The sequence below is a fragment of the Neoarius graeffei genome, chromosome 12 (genome assembly GCF_027579695.1).
Source record: "Neoarius graeffei isolate fNeoGra1 chromosome 12, fNeoGra1.pri, whole genome shotgun sequence".
Classification (NCBI taxonomy): Eukaryota; Metazoa; Chordata; class Actinopteri; order Siluriformes; family Ariidae; genus Neoarius; species Neoarius graeffei.
The window spans coordinates 51,233,434-51,251,887 of NC_083580.1; the positions used below are offsets into that span (position 1 = coordinate 51,233,434).

At 39.5% G+C, this 18,454-nt stretch overlaps 1 protein-coding gene across 1 annotated transcript in view; it reads left to right on the top strand.

The window, feature by feature from the left end:
* The first annotated feature begins 6,692 nt into the window (after positions 1-6,692).
* Positions 6,693-18,454, top strand: part of si:dkey-1d7.3 (transmembrane protein 132D) — a 105,427-nt gene continuing 93,665 nt past the window's right edge. Inside the window, exons 1-2 of the mRNA XM_060934875.1 lie at positions 6,693-6,723; positions 12,473-13,331. Of these exons, the coding sequence (XP_060790858.1) occupies positions 6,693-6,723; positions 12,473-13,331 (890 nt within the window). The remainder of the gene's footprint in view (positions 6,724-12,472; positions 13,332-18,454) is intronic.

Sequence of the window (18,454 nt, forward strand, 5' to 3'; positions counted from 1 at the left end):
AGTCCACATTGAAAAGCTCTGGAGGACACAGGAGACACTTCAGTCTGATTTATTCCACATATTAATGGCCAGTGCATGTCCTTATCAAACAGCAGGACATTAAGCCATGCTTTGTCATGCACAGATCTGACAGCAGCGATGTCAAAGAGGGCCAGAGAAACAAGGCCTTCTTGCGTCTTCTAACTGACAGATGATTGATGAGGCCTGTTTTAGCTTGTTCGGTGTCTCCTCATTCTCACAATGACCTTGTCATTTAGCTACACAAAAGCTGTGATGAGTCATGAGTCAAGCTGTGGTCCATTCAACCCCCACATAAGTATTACACATCTAAATTACTGATTTAGGATACCAAATTAACTAACTGGCCGATGATGTGATTTATCAATGATTCTTTCTCTTTGAACGACTCCTTCGAGTGAATTAGATCAAATGATTTTCTATATTTACACATCAAAATGTGCACTAACTTGGTCTCCTTTAGCAATTGACTCCTAATATTAGGAGTTCCTTAAATTATAAAGGTGTTATCTGTGTATTTGAACAGTGTTTCTGGGTGCTGCTATGCCTAGTGAATCAAATTTTGTAAAATTGACTGACACGTTAAAAGAATCAATACATCAGATCAAACTCTTATTTTTCATTACTTCTCTACATACAGTTGTGTTCAGAAGTTTACATACACTCATCATGGACATGAATGTCATTCCAATATTGGGCTTTCAGTGATTTCTTTGAACTGTTCTTTTTCTGTGGCAGCATGATTGTAGAACATGTCATTAATTTAAAAAAATAAAATACAAATAAAACAAGGGTGGCATGATGGTGTAGTGGTTAGCACTGTTGCCTCACAGCAAGAAGGTCCGGGTTCGAGCCCCGTGGCTGGCAAGGGCCTTTCTGTGCTGAGTTTGCATGTTCTCCCTGTGTCTGCATGGGTTTCCTCTGGGTGCTCCGGTTTCCCCTGCAGTCCAAAGACATTCAGGTTAGGTTAACTGGTGACTCTAAATTGACCCTGAGTGTGAATGGTTGTCTGTGTCTATGTGTCAGCCCTGTGATGACCTGGCGACTTGTCCAGGGTGTACCCTGCCTTTTGCCCGTAGTCAGCTGGGATAGGCTCCTGCGACCCTGTAGAACAGGATAAAGCAGCTAGAGATAATGATGATGATGGTGATGATGAAGATGATGGTGCACAAGTTTCAGTTTATTTTGGGTTTTCTGAAATCAACACAGGGTCAAGATATACATACAGGGTCAAAACTATTGTCAGGTCTTCACGCGCTCAAGCCTGGTGCAGCTCAAGCTGCCGTTCTCATCCATGCACTCAGAGCGCATTGTGTGCGCCATAAAGACTAATCTATGACTGAAAACACCTGTTGCTGATTTGAGCGCAATCAGCACACTCATAAGGATGCTGTAAACAGAGACTTCGCGAAGTATTGTCACCTCTGTTATTTGCTTTGCCACGTTTTCTAGCACTCTGTTTAATGGCTCTGGATTATGACTGTTTTGCTTATTTTTGTTACTCTGACCTTGCCTCATGTTTCTGTAAATATCACACCTGTAAATAAACACTTTCCTGCACTTACATCCCTCTAACCACCGCTTACCTGACAACTATGCATACAGTCCACCTAATAATTTGTTCAATGTCCCTTATTAAGTTTCACATTGACCAGACACTTTTGGTAACCATCAACAAGCTTCTGGCAGAATTCTGGTGGGATATTTCACCACTCTTCTTGACAGAATTAGGAGATTTCAATTAAGTTTTTGGTCTCCCGGCATGGACCTGACTTTTAAGCACAGTCCACACAGGGTTGAGGTCAGGACTTTGGTAAGGCACTTCCAAAAGCTTAAATATTAGCCTTCTTTATCCATTTCATGACCAGCTTTGATGTGTTTGATGTGCTGCAGACTTTAGTCGAGGTTGAAGGTGCCAATTTTGGAGCAGGGGCTTCTTTCTTGGGCGGCAGTCTCTCAGTCCATGGTGATGTAAAACTTGCTGGACTGTCGACAGTGACATTTGTGTTCCAGCAGCTTCCAGTTCCTGAGTTGTTCTGTGATTCCTGGGTTGTTTCTGACCATCTGAACCAATTTCCTCTCAGCTGAGGGTGACAGTTTGGGTCTTATTCTAGACCTTGGTAAAGTGGCTACACCTGCCAATAACATGTACTTGTCAAACACCCTTTTTATGTTGGCACAGAGAAGCTACCGGTACCAGTTGTAGTCATTTAATGATAATTAATAGGAAGTTAGGCCTCCACAAGTGAAAAACAATTTTGGAACTTTCAGCGCTAGTGAATTAACAATCTAAGTGTGTATATGTATATTTTTGACCGTGTATGTATAATTTAGATCCTGCACTAATTTCATCCTTCCATCCATTCATCCATTAATTATATATACCACCTATCCATCAGGGCCGTGGGGGAAGCTAGAGCCAATCCCAGCTGACTTTGGGCAACAGGTGGGGTGTATTGATTTCAGAAAGCCCAAAATAAATAAAAACTTGTACACCAAATTCTTGTTTTTTTCTATTAAAGGTCTATGTTGTGCAATCATTCTTCCACAGAAAAATAACAGTTCAAAGAAATCACTGAAAGCCCAATATTGCCATGACATTCATGTCCATGGTGAGTGTAGGTAAACTTCTGACCACAAATGTATCTCAATTCCTCCATTATGTAATAAAGAACAAATTAATTGCTGGGACAATTTACATTACATATTTTCATTTTCATTTCTTAGGGAATGCAAACTTTTACACCGCACTGTATATGCTGCATGCAATATTGAGGTTGACTAAAATAATATGTTCCCATAATGATTTCTTTCGCTAAATCTCACACAAACTTAGTGCCAAGTACTGAGTCATTTGACATACGAAATAATAAATATATCACGGGGTGGCATGGTGGTGTAGTGGTTAGCACCGTCACCTCACAGCAAGAAGGTTCTGGGTTCAAGCTGAGCAGTTGACGGGGGCCTTTCTATGTGGAATTTGCATGTTCTCCCCGTGTCTGTGTGGGTTTCCTCTGGGTGCTCCGGTTTCCCCACAGTCCAGAGAAATGCAGGTTAGGCTAACTGGTGTCTCGAAATTGACTGTAGGTGTGAATTGTTGTTTGTCTCTGTATGTCAGCCATCCAATGATCTGGTGACTTGTCCAGGGTGTACCCCACCTCTCGCCTATAGACAGCTGGGATAGGCTCCAGCTTGCCCGCGACCCTGCACAGGATAAGCAATAATGGATGGATTGTATCTGTGACATATATCACAGATATAATAATAGTTGTATTCAGGCAGGAAAAGTGCAAGTTTAGGCCCTTTATAACCACAGTCAGTAGGGGGCAGACTTGTCTGCTTGCATTATAATATTAGAGCAGGATTTTGTGTCAGCTGTGCTTGAGGTGGATTTTCCTTTTTTTTTTTTAAATCATCTACTTTTGTTCAGAAAGCCAGATGATTAAATAAAAGAAAAGATTATGGTCCCTGAACATGACAATTAGATTTAATTTCATTTTATGATCTGAAATATGTTATTAATGTGCTATTAATGCAGGTCTATGTACTTACTGTATAATTAGGGTTTATAGTAGATTAAAGAGTCTGTAAGTGAATTGTGGTGATGCTCACAGAGAAGCAAAACATAAAACCACCACTAAATAATTTTCTGGTAATCTCTTATTTTCTATTATTTCAGTGATCCACATATAAAGAAAGAATGGAAATAAAATGGGAATTTATTTCATATAATTTAATAGCATTCACCAGGAGTACTGGAAATGATAATGTGGATTTATAAAATGCATCAAACATCATTTAGTGAACGCAAGATCTGTGAAAATGTTTCCACTGTGCAAAATAATATGCAACAATTAATAATAAATGATCAAAATAAAATGTAATATCCCACTTTTGTGTAATCTGGGAAAGGGGGGAAAAAGGTCCTGAAATAGTTTTAAACCAGTTTGTACCAAAATAGGTTTGGGGAGGATACATTAGATACATTAATTAACATTTTTGAAATTTTATGCATATATTATGAGATGTAACAAAAGCTGCCCCACTTCTGATGTCACCCTACATTTCTCTTGCCAGCATTTTATTTAATGTTTTTATTATTTCTTTATTTATTCATATATTTTATGTAATGTTATTCTGTTTTCTTTCTGTCACTGCTATTATTTATTTCATGATTGTTTTCCTATTTTCCTGTTTATATTGCAAATACAATTTTATACAATTTTCAATGTATGAAAGCTGCTATATAAATAAAGTTCATTATTATGTTATTAAAGCATCTACAGTGGTGCTTGAAGTTTGTGAACCCTTTAGAATTGTCTATATTTCTGCATAAACATGACCTAAAACAACATCGGATTTTCACATAAGTCCTAAAAGTAGATAAAGAGAACCCAGTTAAACAAATGAGACAAAAATATTATAGTTGGTCATTTATTTACTGAGGAAAATGATCCAATATTACATATCTGTGAGTGGCAAAAGTATGTGAACCTCTAGGATTAGCAGTTAATTTGAAGGTGAAATTAGAGTCAAGTGTTTTCAATCAATGGGATGACAAGCAGGTGTGAGTGGGCACCCTGTTTTATTTAAAGAACAGAGATCTATCAAATTCTGATCTTCACAACACATGTTTGTGGAAGTGTATCGTGGCATGAACAAAGAAGATTTTTGAGGACCTCAGAAAAAGTGTTGATGATGCTCATCAGGCTGGAAAAGGTTGCAAAACCATCACTAAAGACTTTGGACTCCACCAATCCACAGTCAGACAGATTGTGTACAAATGGAGGAAATTCAAGACCATTGTTACCCTCCCCAGGAGTGGTCGACCAACAAAGATCACTCCAAGAGCAAGGCGTGTAATAGTCAGTGAGGTCACAAAGGACCCCAGGGTAACTTCTAAGCAACTGAAGGCCTCTCTCACATTGGCTAATATTAATGTTCATGAGCCCACCATTAGGAGAACACTGAACAACAATGGTGTGCATGGCAGGGTCGCAAAGAGAAAGCCACTGCTCTCCAAAAAGAACATTGCTGCTCATCTGCAGTTTGCTAAAGATCATGTGGACAAGCCAGAAGGCTATTGGAAAAATGTCTTGTGGATGGATGAGACCAAAATAGAACTTTTTGGTTTAAATCAGAAGCGTTATGTTTGGAGAAAGAAAAACACTGCATTCCAGCCTAAGAACCTTATCCCATCTGTGAAACATGGTGGTGGTAGTATCATGGTTTGGGCCTGTTTTGCTGCATCTTGGCCAGGACAGCTTGCCATCATTGATGGAACAATGAATTCTGAATTATACCAGTGAATTCTAAAAGAAAATGTCAGGACATCTGTCCATGAACTGAATCTCAAGAGAAGGTGGGTCATGCAGCAAGACAACGACCCTAAGCACACAAGTCGTTCTACCAAAGAATGGTTAAAGAAGAATAAAGTTAATGTTTTGGAATGGCCAAGTCAAAGTCCTGACTTTAATCCAATCGAAATGTTGTGGAAGGACCTGAAGCAAGCAGTTCATGTGAGGAAACCCACCAACATCCCAGAGTTGAAGCTGTTCTGTATGGAGGAATGGGCTAAAATTCCTCCAAGCTGGTGTGCAGGACTGATCAACAGTTATTGGAAACGTTTAGTTGCAGTTATTGCTGCACAAGGTGGTCACACCAGATACTGAAAGCAAAGGTTCACAAACTTTTGCCACTCACAGATATGTAATTGTGGCAGCGGGGGCGTGGTCAAGCATTGGTCTGTGACCGGAGGGCGGAGTCAGGGAAGGTAAGTGGCAGAATCACTGCACCTGATGTCAATTAACCTGTGTTTGTGTGTCTTCCCCAGTGACCAAGCCCTATATAAGAAGGGAGAGAGCGGAGGACTGGAGCTCTCTCCCCAACCAGATGACTGATGTGTGTGTGTCTGAGTGTCTGGGAGAGTGTAACACTGAAAAGTGTCACAATAAAGAGTTTTTGGAACCTCAGTTCTGGCCTGCCATACTTCTGTGCTCCACCCACCTGCTCCAAGTTTCACAGTAATATTGGATCATTTTCCTCAATAAATAAATGACCAAGTATAATATTTTTGTCTCATTTGTTTAACTGGGTTCTCTTTATCTACTTTTAGGACTTGTGTGAAAATCTGATGATGTTTTAGGTCATATTTATGCAGAAATATAGAAAATTCTAAAGGCTTCACAAACTTTCAAACACCACTGTAGATATTTAACAAAAATTATCTATGAAATGGAACATTATCAATTCTGTAAAATAGTATCAACTGTAAACGCAATGAAAAGAAAAAAAAGCAAATGTATTTTTGTATAATAATAATAATAATAATAATTATTATTATTATTATTATTATTATTATTATTATTATTGCTGTTGATGTTGTATTACAGTACATTTCTCTTCTATTAGCTTCAGATCATGTGACTCCACTGCGGCGTTCAGCCTAAAGGGGTAATCCTGAAACAGGACGTTTTGCTCCACAGGAATAAGAGTGAAGCGCATTGGATTGTCCTCCATCTGCACAATGGCCTAGTTGGGTTTTACGAGCCAATGAACTTCATAGTGACTGCATTTAATTGATAAAACTTGTAGATTTGAGAACAGAGTGTGTATTTGGAGTTTTAGTGATGTTAAGCACAGAGTTATTACTTATGATGCTGCTGCAAATCACCATGGCCATGTATCTTGCTACAATCATAAAAGGTAAGAGTTTCCTTTATTGATTGATATTGACTTGATTGCACCATTTTTGCATGTTTTATTTATTTGCTTTTGCCATTTAGAAATGTCTTATACAGCTTGCTTTATGCAACAACAACAACAACAACAACAACAACAATAATAATAATAATAATAATAATAATAATAATAATAATAATAATAATAATAATATATTTAAATAAAAGAACAGATTGTTAGTAGTATTAACATTCTACAGTACATATTCAAATTAAGGCATTATAAAACAAACCATATAAAAGGTTGCACTTCTTCAATAACTAAACAGGTTTTTATTTAGCTACCTGTATTTGGGAACCTCTATATTAAGGGACACAGTTCATTTCTTTCCCCTGTTCCCTGCTGAACCTAAACTTGCATTTCCGTATATCACTACTGAAAGGCAACTCAAATCCACTGGGCTGTCATGTTATGATGGAGATTGAATCAGATGGATCTTCATATTTTGCAGAAATTTCACAAATGTAGAAACTGTCAAAGTGGAAATAAACTGATATTTGGCTTGGTCCATGTTTAACATGGAAGTCCAACAACCAACAGCTCGTTTAACAATAACAGAAAGTTATAACTGAAACCCCTTTGTGGAATTTCAATGTCCCTCCACTAATTTATTTCAGTACCTTCTAAAAAATGTTTGTTACATAAAGATTATGTTAAATCATATTTATAAACATTACAAAAACCTCAACAGATGTTTATAAGCAGTATGTAAATTCTTTGTCAAAACAAGTACATAAATGTTATGTAAAAACCTTTAAATTGCTTCTAAAAGTTAAAAAAAATGACCTCCAAAACATTTGTAAGCATTGTCAAAATGTTTATCATTTTTGCATGAAAATATGAAAAAATAAAAAAAAACAAATTTGAGAAAAAGCTTTAAATGTTTTGTAAAAACTTCCTTGTGAACACATTTATAAACATTATGCAAAAATATTCTGACAAAAATATTTTGAACAAAAGGTTTGAAACTTTTCATAAAAACCCCTCATGCACATATTTATAAACAATATGTAAAAGACACCAATAATCTTTATAAATGATGTGTAAATCCTGAAAAAAATGTTTGTAAATTATTATTATGTCAATATATTTTAAGAGCACCCAGAGAACTTGCTAGTTTGAACATTTTTGGAAACAAATGTTCTTAGAACCATGTTCTTCTTTTATCGGCTGCTCCCGTACATTCAGAGTTCCCACAGCAGATCTGTTCCGCATATGCCCAGATGCCCTTCCTGACACAACACTCCCCAATCTATCCAGGCTTGGGACTGGCACTAAGTATGCACTAGCTTGTGCTACCCCAGTCCTAGAACCATAACATTCAAAAAAACATTCCACTCACCTAAAATTGTTATCTTAGATTATTTCAGAAGCTAAAAATGACCTAGCTTTAAAACCTTGTGAAATACTGTAACACTGTGACAAAGTTGTCAGGAGATATTTTTGTAAGGATGACATCAAACTGCAGCGGCCTATGATGGCTCTGCCTCTTCCACTTGATTCTTTAACACACCATCTAGGTATTGGTAGTGAACCTGCAACACTCTCTGAATGTAAAAGTGGTACAGTGCTTCATGTATTCTAGTTCTATATGACAGTATATTCATGTGGTTTGGTGTTATACTGTTGGTCTTATCCTATAGGAATGTAAAAAAATTGTGATTCTGACTCATGGCATTGTAATTCAACACAAACCTAAGATTAGCCATTGATCATGGTGATAATTAGATGCAGCTGGAGTTCAACTGTTGGCCTAATATACTCGGACAACCTTGTACGCACTAGTTAGTGCATGTCTGCCCTGCAGCTGTAGCCATTAACCTACTTTGAGTCCACATGGGATTTCCAGCCCCAGCTTAGAGATGGGATTTATTTATTAACCTCACAGCATTAAAATCAATATGAAGCCAGTAGAACGGTTCATCAAATGGATTAACAGCATGTCATTGAGGTGCCCGTCTGTGTTGGTTTAGAGATAACCTAAATAATAGAGTGGAAATTCAAGTTGTCTGTTTAGCACTGATAAAGACTTGATGGTAATTATCTATCCAAAGGGACATCTTGGTTCTTTGCTGTAACTGTAATTCTGATGTATGCTATAACATTAGATTAATAGGGAACCTGCGACATTCTAAAAAAATATTAAAATTTGTCCTTTGTAAATCAGTGCACAGTTGATAATCTGCATTCGTATATGATGCTGATAATCAATTTTTGCTACTTGGAGTTTTCTGAGAAGTGATGACAATAAGACAGAAAAGCAATATGTAATATGTTCCCATGGTTTGTACAACACATGGGAACATCTTTTTGAAAAAAAAAAAACAATACAAAAAACAATACGACTTCAAAGAAGCGCAAAGTGTCAAGATGAACTCAGTGTCTCTGGTAAGTATCTGCTCAAGGAGGGATTTGCCATATTGCATGTCTTGAGGCAGTGAACACCTGATGAGAGCGTTTATGACTGCTTTTCCACCTGCTCTCTGAGGGGGCTGCATTTGAAAAATCTTCTTTCACAGTTTCAGAGTGAGGCTCTGGGGAGTGTCTGGTGTTTGTGTGAATGTTTTTTTTTTTTTAACCATGTGATAAGGTTCTGCAGCAAGAAAGTTCTGGGTTCAAGCTCAGCGGCCAACGGGGGGCCTTTCTGTGTGGAGTTTGCATGTTCTCCCTGTGTCTATGTGGGTTTCCTCCGGGTGCTCCGGTTTCCCCCAGTCCAAAGACATGCAGGTTAGGCTAATTGGTGGCTCTAAATTGTCCATAGGTGAGTGTGAATGGTTGAAAGGAGAAAACCTCTATAATAATCCAGTAGAAGGCAATGCAAAACCACTACCGTAATGTTCCCTAGAGACTTTAATGGCTGAAGCAGTCAGAGCGGCCACGTCACTTTAGTGATATGCCAAAATGGATGGATGGATAAATTAGCTATTTACAGAAGATGTTTTTGTCACATATACATTACAGCAAAATTCTCCCCCTCATACATATCCCAGCTTGTTAGAAAACTAGGGTCTGAGTGCAGGGCTAGCCATGATATGGTGCCCCTGGAGCAGAGAGGGTTAAGGGCCTTGCCCAAGGGCACAACAGTGGCAGTTTGGAAGTGCTGGGACTTGAACCTCTGACCTTCTGATCAGTAACCCTGAGCCTTAACTGCTGACCCACCTTTGCCGCAAACAGGCCACACAAAAAAAGTTTTGTTTTTTATTTTTATTTATTTATTTATTTACTTACTTGCTTACTACTTGCTGGGATTGCCATGCAACAAGGCCATACCTCTTTCAGTGAGACTGAAAGACACAAAGCCTGCCTCTATTTCTGAAAGCAGAAAGCACAAAGGCCAGGTCTTCTTAACTGGGCTTAACAGGCGCAGAGGACATGCCTCCTTCCTGGACTGAAAGGTAAACTTTCATTGGACTTTACTGTGAATATTACATAAACATATTTCATGTTAGGGCGGCACGGTGGTGTAGTGGTTAGTGCTGTCGCCTCACAGCAAGAAGGTCCGGGTTTGTGGCCGGCGAGGGCCTTTCTGTGCGGAGTTTGCATGTTGTCCGCGTGGGTTTGCTCTGGTTTCCCCCACAGTCCAAAGACATGCAGGTTAGGTTAACTGGTGACTCTAAATTGACCGTAGGTGTGAATGGTTGTCTGTGTCTGTGTGTCAGCCCTGTGATGACCTGGCAACTTGTCCAGGGTGTACCCCGCCTTTTGCCCATAGTCAGCTGGGATAGGCTCCAGCTTGACTGCGACCCTGTAGAACAGGATAAAGCGGCGAGAGATAATGAGATGAGATGAGATATTTCATGTTTTAATTGCTGTTAATTAGGATTTTAGTGATGGTCATATAAAACACTTGCTTATATTTATGATGAATTCAAAACCCCTGCATACTACCACCCAATCCTCTTGACATTTTTCTAGTAGCTATGCTTATTTAAAGTACCTAGTTCCAGTTTCCCAGTTCCTCTAGTCTTAAGTTGTGTGTATACTATTTATAGGGCCAGTTGGTATAAACGGTTTATGAAAGCTGATAGTCACCAACAGACTTAAGTATACCATACAGACTGATATGAAGTAGAGGGTGAAGTTGATTTCTTTCTGTCGATTCACAGACTGCAGATTCACACAGCCTATTGCTGACAGTAATGTCAAGTGATTATATGTCATGAAATACCCTCTTCACCCTTTTGGTGAAAGCTCCCTGGTGTGTATTTATTACCTCGCCCACGATGGAGTAAGCAGGCCGAGGTATTGTAATCAGTGCGGTTTGTTTGTGTGTTGCACCGATTGACTTCAAATTTTCAGGGTAGGTGGGCAATGATCAGTAGATTACCTGATTAGATTTTGGGGGTAATTGGATCAAAGTGAAGGTCAAGGTCACTGGAAAGGCCGGGCAAGGTTTGTTTTGCCTGGCAACACTTGTTTAACTCTGTTTCACCTTCACATTCATAACACATCATCAAAAGTGATTCAGAAGGCACACATGCAATACAACAGTGTAGGCCCGGATTGCCCACTGGGAAATTTGGGAGAAATCCTGGTGACTTGGATTGTTTTGTGAATGATTTTAGCCTGCTCATGTTTTTGACTGTGATGACGTCAATGGGCTGGCAAATCTTGCGCCTCAGAGAACCTGCTGGTCTTCCAACGCTATTGACTATCATTTGCCTCATCTACGTTTGGCTTCTGTAATTAAAAGCAGCCAGTTTAAGGACACAAAAAAGAAAAGAGGATGATGCAAAATGCAAAAAATAATAGACAAAAATGTAGCTAAGGATATCTAATTAGGCTTTATTAACCACAATATATCATCAATGCAGATCTATCAAGTTATCTAGCAAGCAAAACTGCCACTGGCTACATAATTGACCTTATTACACTATACAGTTGAACATTTGTTTTGTTACAATTCATTATGAAAGTAAGTGAATATTTTCAAAATTGTCCCTAAGAGACCTCACTATAAAGTCTTTCATAAACAGTAAGCGCTGCCATGTCCCCATACAGCCATATAAAAGATAAAACTTAATGTAAGCTGAAAGTAGTAGTCATTCAGTGACTGGTACTGATGACAGAAAGTGGAACAGTTCAGATAACTGCATGTGCAGCTTTTCTAGTTACCATCCTTACTGTGCTATAAGGCTCAATAACAGTTTAATAATAGTAACACAGAGTTATTAATAGGTATAGATTTTTTTAGCCCTATCAGTCAATACTGTGACAAGCTGTCACAGACTATTTATGATTCTGACCTTTGCTTTTTTAAAATCTTAATTATAGATTCAAGCAAGATACCCATGTGTTTCTCAGCTGTGTTTCTCAGTTCAATCATTATAAAGCCATGTTCTTCTGAGAAGAACACACAAAGTGGAAAATGTTCAGTCATGAAGACACAGGTTAAATGACTAGCACTTTGAACATTTAGATTGTTATTCAAAAAAGGTATTAAATTGTCAGGATGGTGTCTTCAGTAGTATGTCTTTGAAGCTTTAGTAGAATCTTTCAGCTGGGAAAGTAAATGTACATTACCTTTGCATGATTTGACCTTAAATACCATTGTTATAACTTTGTGAGCACCTTTATATTTTTGCTACCTTGGAGTACAAAAAATGTACCTGTCCATCAGCATTTACCTACATACTGTATGTGTGCTATCATTTTATCCCCTGAAATATCAAACAATATTTGTTGGCTGAACCTAATTCATGATCTCCTGTAGGAACAAAGGTGGAAGAGCTATCAGAAGACCTACGCTACTCTTCACCAGAACTGACCTACCAGATCATCAATGCAGATCATTTCTTTCTGAAAGACACCAGTCAGGCATCAATGGGAAACTTTACCCAACAGTCACAGAAACAACCCTTCATCATCACTGGACTCACTGGGAAGCCAGCCATCAACATCAGCTTTGGGCCCATTTCTGTAGAACAGGCTATCCCTCTAGAGTTGATTAACACTGGTCCCAGGGTCAAAGCCTTCCCACTGGCTCGTCAGGTGCGTTCTGCATCCCCCATTATACAACTGTTATTTTATGCAACAAACAAGATAGGTGATATGATGGATTTGTCAAGTCGGGCCAGTCCAGGGCAGAGTGACAAGGGGTACATATGTGTTACAGCGCATGCCATCTGGAAATCACAAGAGATCAGAGACACTTGTTCTATTTCTGAAAATGGAGGCTTCTGTTTGGCCCAGTTAAGGCCTGAGCCAGCATGGTTCAGCCCAAGGAGTGCCAGATCCAGCAAGGAGAACAGACCTTCTTCACGAGGAACTGTTGTGGAGCTTTACTATCAGACCAGGCCCAGTCTCACCAGCCAGTGTATCCCTCAAGACAGCAACCAGTGGCATAGTCCAACTCAAGGGGAGATCAGTGGACAGCAATCCAGATCTATATTGAAGAAAGCTGGCTATGTAAACCTCTTGCGGTCACCTCCAGGGAACCCAATGTTCATGCGCCTACGTCTGGGTGGTGCTGTAATAATCCAAACTTCTTCTAAACCTCTGAAGACCACAGACACAGCCACCTTTTATGTCTTTTTGTCCAGTACCTCCCAGATAGAGCATTTCATTCTCAGGTGAGCACAAGACTGCTGTTGGTTGGAGATATTGTTGGCTGGTTGGGGCCTGTTTTTCAACCCAGTGGTGACACTGAGGTATTTAAAAACATGTGCAAGTTATTCATATGCCACACACACTACCATATTAGTGTCACCACTGTGCTGAGAGTGGAGCTCTCCCAGATCTGGTCTGAGGTGCTCCTATGGTGGTCACTTTCTACTGATGTTCTGGGTAGAGTGGGTACAATACACTAAAGATAGCAATGAAGGTTAAAAAAGAAGAATCTGTATAGAAGGTGCACCTGATACCTGATTTGACAATGTAATACAGAATCAAGGTGATATTGGGTTTCATTTGGTCAAATATTGGTCAAACTGTGTACCTGTCTTCACCTATGGTCATGTCCTAAAGAACAGTACAAACAGCAGAAATTAGGTTCCTTTGCAGGGTTGCTGGGCTTACTCTCTGTGATAGGGTGAGCGCTTCAACAATGTGGGAAAGCTTCAGAGTAGAGCCACTGTTCCTCTGAATTGAGAGGACCAGCTATAAAGGTGCCCCCTGCTTGGAGCCTGCAAAATTCTATCAGGCATGTCCCACTGGACGGAGACCCAAGGGAGACCCAGGATGTGCTGAAGAACTTTGTTTCAAATGTGTCTTGGGAATGTCTGGGATCCTTTAGGAGAAGTCTGGGCTTACCTTCTTAGCCTATTGACATGATAAGCCCCACTAGCAGAAGGTCACCTCTAATTCCCATAATAATGAAAACTATGTGTTTGTGTTTTGGTTTCTGATTTAGTCCTATCTCCATCCCTGTCCTGTTATTCATTTGTACCTCTATTGTGTACACCTGTTCTCTCCTAGCTCATTGATTACTCTGTCTGTGTATACTTCAGTGGTTCATTGTTTCCATAGAAAGTTTTCATTATTATTGCTTTTCTTTGCTTGTGTTCTGAATTCTGTTTATCTACAATAGATACATCCTAGTATTGACCCTCTCCTGTTTCTCTCATTTTCATTATGGAAATCCCTGTTCCACTCTGCCTGCCTGTATTCTGACCTCTGCTATGGCACTCATTATAATTCATGGATTGCCCTTAATACAATGTCCATCACTTGTGTCCTGCCTCATTCACTTGCATGCTACATAATGATGAATTACAGTAATTAAAATATTTTGAAAATGGAACATGCCACTTTTGGTGCTTCTGAAGGTGTTAGTTTTCTGTTTTTCTGGGAAAGGATTGGTCATGCCTGAATGAGATTATTAAGTAGTGGGTGTAATGGGCACTGCTACACCTGAAAGTTGCAGTTACAGTCCCCTCTGAAAGTATTGAATTGGCAAAGCAAATTATTTTGTTTTTGCTATAGACTGAAGACATTTGAGTTTCAGATCAAAAAGGCACTTTTTTTGAACCCACCATTCTTCAAGTGATCAAAATTATTGGATCATGAAACTGACAGGTATTTTTTGTTGCCCAGGTGTGCCCATTGATTGATTGTTCAAACAATAAATAGATCTGAATGTCTACAATTGGTTTGATCCTTGGGTTTCACCTGTGAAGACTGAATTTGTTGTCAAAACAATAAAGCAACATGAAGACCATAGAGCTGTCTATGAGAGAAAAGCACATTTTGAAGCGGGGGAAAAAAAGGAAACTCAATCAAAGTCATTGCACAACTATTGGGCATAGCCAATTCAACAATTTGGAAAGTCCTGAAAAAGAAAGAAGCCACTGGTTTACTAAGAACAGACACTGAACAACTCGGCCAAGGAAAACAACAGAAGGTGATGATAGAAACATTGTGAGAGCTGTGAAGAAAAAAAGTCACTGACATCACCAACAGCCTCCTCAGGGCAGGGATGAAGATACCACAATCCACTGTTCAAAGAAGACTTGGAAAGCAGAAATATAGAAGTCTTATCACAAGATGAAAACCACTCATCAGCAATAAGAATCAGAAGGCCAAATTTGAACTGGAAAAAAAAAAACAGAGATGAGACACAAAATTCCGGTACTAAAATTCTGGAAAGGCACAACTGTGGAGAAATAAAGGCTCTGTTTATGATTTAAAACACATAAGCTCATGGATCAAGCACAGTGGAGGTAGTGTCATGGCTTGGGCTTGCATGGCTATTTCTGGAGTGGGTTCGTAAATCTTTATTGATGATATAACTCATGATGGTAGCAGCAGAATCGATTCAGAAGTCAAACTGAAACATTCTGTCTGCCAGAGAAATGTATCCAACCAAATTCATCATACAGCAAGATAATGACCCAAAACACACTACAAACACAACAAAGAACTTCATCAGGGAAAAAGTGGAAGGTTTTAGACTGGGCAAGTCAATCACCAGACCTTAACCCAATTGAGCATCACAAAAGAAGATTGCAGGAGTTTGGTGATGTCAGTGGGTTGCTGGTTTGATGTTGATATTACAAGCAAAGGGATATGAAACCAAATGTTAGATGTTATTTTACTTTACTTTAAGATTATTGGTTCCTATACTTTTGCTCACCTAAAAAAATGTGTGGTCTGCCACCAAAGGTACCATGTTATTTAAGACATTTAGATATAAATATCAGGCAATGAAAGCTCTATCATCTCAAATTCATCTTTTGATGTCAAGCCCTAACGTCTTCTATGTACAGCAAAAACAAATCAATTGGCGTTGCTGTTCCAATACTTGAGGACCGTATGTGTTAAATGTGGCTTCCTACAGCCGTTCCACTTTATAACTGAGAGTATCTTGTATTTCCACCTGAAACACAAATCTTAGCACATTAATTCCCAGCTCAATTATTACTGTTATTATTTTTTATAAAGAAGAACTTTAAAAGTCACCATTCCATAAACAGGAAAAAATATTTGGCATCCTTTTATTTCATAATGTTTCATTATTCTCTCTCTCTCCCTCTCTCTCTGTGTGTGTGTGTGTGTGTGCGTGTGGCTTCTCTCCATAAATAATGCATCAACTTAATGGAGCAAGGAAGCAAATAGCCAATAATTGCTCAACTCCTTTGGGCAGAGATGAACTCATTAGAGAAGGTGCTGTGTTGTGCAAAAGCACACAGCACAATCTGTTCTTCAGAACACCAGCACACAGGCACAGATGAGTGCAAACAATTTTATTTTCAGGGATTAAAACAAATAAAACCAGTTGTTGGTTTATGAAGCTCTTTCTAGTATATTTAATAACAAGAAGCTGTAATTAATTTGTATATATTACCTCCTGACCTATAATGCTCCTTATTCCTCAAATGCAGTCAATTTGCCAAAGCATATGGTGACTGAAGTGGTTCTTAAGTTTTGCCCTGGAGCTATGAGGCTAATGTATGTATATAAATTCTGTTATCTAATTTTAATTATACCACAGTGTTGTTGAATTCTCAAGTCTGATTGGTCAGAAGGTGTTTCATTTTCTATAACAGCAGCTCTGACAACCCATTATAATACATTACTATTTTTAGGGTAATGACTTACACAGGGACTGCATGGCAGACTCAATGTAAATGATTAATTGTTTTTAATTTAACTAATTGTAGTTGTTGATATGGTGAAGTTTTCTGGAAATAATCAACATGGGGGGAGGATATTACAACAGCAGCACACAGAGTAGTTTATTACTTATATGGGACTAGGTTATCTGCATCACTTTCAACTACATTCATTGAAGAGAGGGCCTGGCATTCCATATTTGCAGAAAAGGTTTTGTTAGCTTTTTTTTGTTAGCTTCACTATATGGCCAAAAGTATGTGGACACCCGACCAACACACCCATATGTGCCCATTCCAAAATCATGGGCATTAACATGTAGTCCCCCCTTTGTTGTTATAATAGGGGCAGCATGATGGCACGGTGGTGTAGTGGTTAGCACTGTCACCTCACAGCAGGAAGTTTCTGGGTTCAAGTCCAGTGGCCGATGAGAGCCTTTCTGTGTGGAGTTTGCATGTTCTCCTTGTGTCTGCGTGGGTTTCCTCCAGGTGCTCCGGTTTCCCCCACGGTACAAAGACATGTGGTTAGGTTAACATGGGGTAGCCATGGCCTGAAGGTTGGGCTGAAGTGCCCTTGAGCAAGGCATCTAACCCCCAAATGCTCCCCAGGTACTGTACCATAGCTGCCCACTGCTCTGGATGTATGTGTGTGTGTGTGTGTGTGTGTGTGTGTGTGTGCGCGCGCTCATTGCTCGCTTGTGTGTGCATGTGTGTGTCCACTGCTTCAGATGGGTTAAATGCAGAGGAGACATTTCACTGTGATTAAAGCAGATACGCAGAACCTTTATTTTTAAATACATTTCTGAGTGGATAGTATCTCCATCCTTGACTCTTGTATGCTGCATAAATGGGAATAAAAAACGATATTTTTGAGAGTTAAAATCGACCGCAAAGTTGGCATTCGAGCTGCCCCGCTGAGCTAGCCATGCCTGAGTGCGTGATGTCACTGTGGTAACCGGTTTTAAGGCTGAGGCCTTTGACAGCTACAGACCATCTCATCTCATCTCATCATCTCTAGCTGCTTCATCCTGTTCTACAGGGTTGCAGGCAAGCTGGAGCCCATCCCAGCTGACTGCGGGCGAAAGGCGGGGTACACCCTGGACAAGTCGCCAGGTCATCACAGGGCCGACACATAGACACAGACAACCATTCACACTCACATTCACACCTACGGTCAATTTAGAGTCACCAGTTAACCTAACCTGCATGTCTTTGGACTGTGGGGGAAACCGGAGCACCCAGAGGAAACCCACGCGGACACGGGGAGAACATGCAAACTCCACACAGAAAGGCCCTCGCCGGCCACGGGGCTTGAACCCGGACCTTCTTGCTGTGAGGTGACAGTGCTAACCACTACACCACCGTGCCGCCGAGCTATAGACCAAAGTCATATAAATAAAAATGTATGGTGAAAGGAAGAAATCCCGTTACCAACTTGCTCAACTAAGACTGATTTGACTTCATTGATTGTGGGTTGACTCTCATTAAAACAGGATAGGCGTTATAACTTATGCAACATACATGTACATGCATGCATTTTCACTGATAAAATGTAAAAGGCTAATTAAATAATCAGCTGAACTGAGACAATCACACTCTGAAGCAAATTAAATAATCTTATACCGGGAACTTAAACACACAATACA